The sequence below is a fragment of the Aulonocara sp. 'chitande type north' Nkhata Bay genome, linkage group LG3 (assembly GCF_057382095.1).
Source record: "Aulonocara sp. 'chitande type north' Nkhata Bay isolate Kocher_YH1m ecotype deep benthic linkage group LG3, A_spYH_male_GT1.1, whole genome shotgun sequence".
NCBI classification, from domain to species: domain Eukaryota; kingdom Metazoa; phylum Chordata; class Actinopteri; order Cichliformes; family Cichlidae; genus Aulonocara; species Aulonocara sp. 'chitande type north' Nkhata Bay.
The window spans coordinates 36,049,584-36,054,432 of record NC_141346.1 but is presented as its reverse complement, the minus strand read 5'-3'; the positions used below and the strand labels follow the sequence as shown (position 1 = coordinate 36,054,432).

General features: G+C 36.9%; 2 protein-coding genes across 2 annotated transcripts in view; both read left to right on the top strand.

Moving 5' to 3' along the window:
- The first annotated feature begins 48 nt into the window (after positions 1 to 48).
- Positions 49 to 4,849, top strand: part of LOC147335398 (Fc receptor-like protein 5) — a 28,483-nt gene continuing 23,682 nt past the window's right edge. The window contains exons 1-2 of the mRNA XM_086286062.1: positions 49 to 60; positions 102 to 357. Of these exons, the coding sequence (XP_086142188.1) occupies positions 49 to 60; positions 102 to 357 (268 nt within the window). The remainder of the gene's footprint in view (positions 61 to 101; positions 358 to 4,849) is intronic.
- On the top strand, positions 970 to 2,517 carry LOC147335399 (uncharacterized). The gene is made up of 7 exons (XM_086278866.1): positions 970 to 1,101; positions 1,544 to 1,654; positions 1,755 to 1,770; positions 1,862 to 1,953; positions 2,081 to 2,131; positions 2,216 to 2,272; positions 2,387 to 2,517. Exons 2-7 carry the CDS (start codon positions 1,630 to 1,632, stop codon positions 2,515 to 2,517), a joined length of 372 nt encoding a protein of 123 aa, XP_086134992.1. The 5' UTR covers positions 970 to 1,101; positions 1,544 to 1,629.

The following is a 4,849-nucleotide window of genomic DNA, read 5'->3' as shown; positions in this document are numbered from 1 at the left end:
CATGAGAGACAACTCCTGACAAATAGAAGAATTTGAATTTTTATCTTCATGTTTCTATTTGTCTCTAACTGGATATTTTTCTGTGAACAGTTCCCAGTAAGCCCACTGTGACCCTGCAGCCATCCTGGACTCAGATATACAGCGGTGAGACAGTCACTGTCAGATGTGAGATTCGGGGAGGTGAAGGAGCTCAGTGGACGTATGAATGGAGAGCAGCCAAGTTAAACACACCTCCAACATCCAATGAATACAGAATCATCAGAGCTACTGAGTCTGACAGTGGAGGATACAGCTGCCGGGGCAGAAGGGACTATTTCTTCTCAGAGTGGAGTGATATCATCACACTGACTGTATCATGTAAGATCTTTCATCCAGAATATCTAAATAAGGAAAAAGCACTTCTTCTTTCTTACAGCTTTATAACTGTCTTTCATGTTGGTCAGTAAAATGTTTTGTTTTTATTCCAACAACAAAAACCTGAACAGCAGCTTTTTATTCACAGTGAAGAGAACAAAACATATGAGAGTAACTTCTCTGCTGTCCAGCTCTAATACATGAAAGATGAAATGCAGAACAAATGCTGAATCTGTCTCAGCTGCTCCACCACATCCACTAAGAAACATTAAATCCACTGATTGTTCCTCATGTGTGTTTTTAACTTAGAAATGCAGCAAATTAAATATGAAAGATTAGTGTTGTATTTGTGTGATAGATGTACAGTTTGTTGTAGCTTCACCATTAAAGTTATGTGATATTTATTATTTCCATATTTCCACCAAGTTATTTCAACTGGTTTGATTCAGTCATTGACTTTTGTTCTTTTTCTAAACTGAACTGCAGATAAACCAAAGGCCAAACTGAGAGCTGATAACACAGCTGTTCCAGTAGGGGGCAGTGTGACCCTGACCTGCTCTGTGAACCCATCATCATCATCTGGATGGAAATACTACTGGTACAGAGATAATACCACAGTGGATGTTGTCCCCACATCAAATGGACAAATCAGTGTCTCACAGGAAGGACTCTACAGGTGCAGAGGAGGAAGAGGAAACCCAGTTTACTACACAGAGGACAGCCAAGAAGTTCAGATTAACACAACTGGTGAGTTTAGATTCAACAACAATGTTGAATAGATTGATGATTGAGGATTACTATGAAGGTCAAACAGGATTATATCTCATGGTAATCTCTTTGGAATTGTAATAATGTTCTTATTGGAAATGGTTGAACATGAATAGTCATGTAAAATGTGGAGTCTAGAGAATCAGTGTCAGGAATGTGATCCAAGGAGGGGAGACTAGGTGGGATTATGAATGTGAAACAATCATTTTCAGCAAATCTCCAAATCAACATAAATTCACAATTAGTTCTGTAACAACTCTACAAGTAACACAACAAGTAGTGTAGAACAGGAGTCACAACATCAAACCACAGAGCAGAGTCATGCTGACAGTTTCTGACAGGAAACAGAAAATCTCAATGTAAACATCAGTTTTTGTTTCTTTATATTAAGATTTCAGATCCAAAATCTGACATTTTCTAGTTTCAGGTTTTGGATGTGAAAGAAGTTCATTTATCGTTCCGTTCATCATCGGACTTGTTAGTGGAATTATTGTCGTGCTGCTGCTGATGTGTTGCTATAAACAGATAAAGGGTGAGAGACTTTCTGTTTGAAAATTTACAAGAAAAATATTTATTTTAATGCTGTGACACTTTTAAACAAACTGATGTAATAATCTTTGTGCTTTTTACAGAACCCTGTTGTAACAGGTTGGTGCAGCAGTTTAGTTTCATTTATATAACTTCAAATGAAGCTAACTTTGAATTATCCCTCATTAAACTTACATTTTTTTTGTTTCAGTCTCACTCAGTCTCAGAGCACCAATCAAAGCTCTGCTTCACAACAAACATCCAACCAGAATGAAGCTCAGGTTTACTCCTCTCTTCTTCATGGTGAGACCAGAAATTATTACCTTTCTCTTTAATACAGTTTTCAACACTCAGTTTTCCAGCAAACAGTGACAAAAACAAAAAGAAATAATATTTTTCTTCCTTCTTTCTTATTTTCAATGACTTGTAGGTGATCTTTCAGTCTATGAATCAATCAGAGGCTCTGGAAACACTGGAAGTGGTACAAACAGTATAAACTTTGATAATAGCAGAGCTGTAAGAAATGTAAATATTTATTCTGACTGATCAAACTTCATTATTTCAGCAGATGAATACAACAACGTCACATCTGGATTTCAGCTTGAAGGTCTTGATAAATGGAGTGAGTACAAGAAACATGAAATGTAATAATTGGTCGAATGTTTTTGTAACTTGTGTAATTTTAGAGGAAGACAGTCTCCATGTTATTAAACACAATAATCCATCATCACAACAGGCAGACATGATGGCACAGAGGAGAGCTCTGACTACAATAATGTGAATCCTGAATCAGCCTCAGGTACAAATGCGAAGTCTACACACACTGAATCATTAGTAATCAGATTACATGTGCAGTTAAATGTGTGACATCATTGCTAAAGTTTGTGGAGCTGATGAGCTGAATCACTTTTTATACGATTGGCTTTAGTTGTGTTCTGCTGCTGTTGTGATGTCTGAATAAAATAGATGAGATCAGTTCTGTGTGATTAAAGCATGAACGTGTAAAAGGTCAGAAAGCATCATCACATCTTTGGCAACATTATTTCTTTGTTTTTCACTTTCAAACTCGTATTTGTTCTGATTTTGTTTCAGGTCCATAAAAAGATTATTTCAACAAAACTCAAGACTCACGAACAACGTCAACAACGTCAGTGTAAACAATGACATGCTCTTGGTTTAATATCAACACTGGAAGACTGATTATATGGTTCATCTTTGTATTAAAATCCTATTGTGTTTATTTCTGTTGTAATAAGTGGAGGGTGGATGGTGTGGGACATTGTTTCCATCAAGACACAATTTCATGATTTGGTTCTGTGAGTTTGTTTCAGTCTCTTTGTTTTATTTCTATAAGATGTTCACTCACTTCCTGCTGAATTTTACATGTTATCTTTAAAGTGTAAGAATAGATTATTTTACTATTAGGGATTTAGTTGTATTAACGATAGTAAAGCATTATATTCGTTATTCATTTAAGTAGGCCATAGGTCAAGCTGCTAAACACTCACACATAGAGCAGACACACAGAATTGGGAGAATAAGTCAGAGGTGTATGTGAGAAGCAGAGGCGACAGAAAGGAGAACACAGTGTGCGAAGAAATGGGCAGCAAGGACACGAGAAAGGGAGACAGCAGATAGAGAGACATTAGTAGGCGCCTAGTTTTGAGAAGACAAAGGTTGTTGACCTGTTTGCGCTGTTGGGACTGCCCCAGCAGATTTTGATGATTGATGCTGAACTGTGAAAATCCCCATGTACATGTAATAAAATTAGTTGATCATTTGTTCTGAGAAAAAACAGGGATGAAATATTACACTGTCTTATGATGCATTATAGTGCTGATTTATAAGAACACAAAAACTTATTGTCAATGTTCAGATTTTACAATGTTATTCATGTCATCACTGAGGCCATGACAGAGAACATTTTGTGTGTGATCAAATTGTTTTCTGTAGGTGATGTTTGTGTCTTTTATGCTGTTTACAGTTTGATGTGTGTAAAATAATTGTGGTGCTTTTAAAAATAATCAAATAATATCACGACAAAACGACTTTGTTCTTCTGAGTGACCCGTGATGCTTATATGTGGATAAAAATGTATTTTCTAACTGTCTGCTATATCCTATTTATTAATCTGCTGAAAATGACTCATGATTTCTGCCTGAGCCCCCAGAAAAGAGGAAAAGCAGCCTGTGGTTGAAGAGAAAAAGTAAATGACTTGTTTTAGCAAAGAGGCAACAAGAAATGCAGACAATAACAGCACAGTGTTGTTCTCTTGACAGCTACATGCTGATATTGTCAGATATAAATATAAAGTATTTCCTTAGTTGAAGGGATACAAAAGTGTCAGGTGTGCCCCTGTAGCACTGCACTTGTTCTCTGTGTGGACTGCACATTTTATATGATCTACCTGTACTAGGAAAAATACCACACTGTGACAACTGATGAAAACTCTCATTTAGAAAAATATCAGACAAAAATACAGTGCCGAACGGTACAGACAGAAAACAGCAGATATCATTGTTCAAAGGTCCTTTAAAAGACCCTTTACCAGGTATCATAATCTTGGCTGTAAAAGTGTCAGAAATCATACTGTAAGTGACAGCTTTTGGCCTTTTTTTCCCCAGAAAATCCAAAGCTTTCAATACCTGGCAGTCGTTATACTTTATTGTATTCGTATGACAGTGGAACAGCAGTGGGGAAAAAACAGACTCTGTTTTTTCAGATTTATAGTTAAGTGGAAACAGATTTAACATAAATGAAATGTAATACAACATCAACTTTAAATATGAACTATACTAATACAAAAAAGGATTTGAGCCTAGCCCACTCATTTTTTTGTATATCCTTCTTTTTATATTGCAAATCTCTCTTTATTGTGGAGAGCCAAGTGCTCCATGTGTCATCATTACTTACCTGTGATTAGACCGTGCTTTCTAATGATGCACCGTAAAGTTTCGTAATGTTTTTCTTCTCATCTTTCAGTAACCGTTTCTCTCGAGCCCAACTAGTCGAGAGATACAGTAGTGCGAGTCACCCTGGTAAAACCAGCCGGAGTTGACTTTTCTGTGTTAAGACAGCGATAGCGTGTGATCTAGGGTAACCAACCGTCCTCTTTTCCCCGGACATGTCCTCTTTTCACGTTCTGTCCGAGGGGATTTTCGAGACTGATGAAAATGTCCGGGTTTTTCTATAGGCCTGC

Excerpts from the sequence above, each read along its gene's own strand:
- LOC147335399 (XM_086278866.1), top strand. The coding sequence starts at position 1,630 with ATGTGTTGCTATAAACAGATAAAGG. Across the intron at positions 1,954-2,080 it reads TTACTCCTCTCTTCTTCATG|GTGATCTTTCAGTCTATGAA; the intron begins GTGAGACCAGAA and ends AATGACTTGTAG. Across the intron at positions 2,273-2,386 it reads TGAAGGTCTTGATAAATGGA|GCAGACATGATGGCACAGAG; the intron begins GTGAGTACAAGA and ends TCATCACAACAG.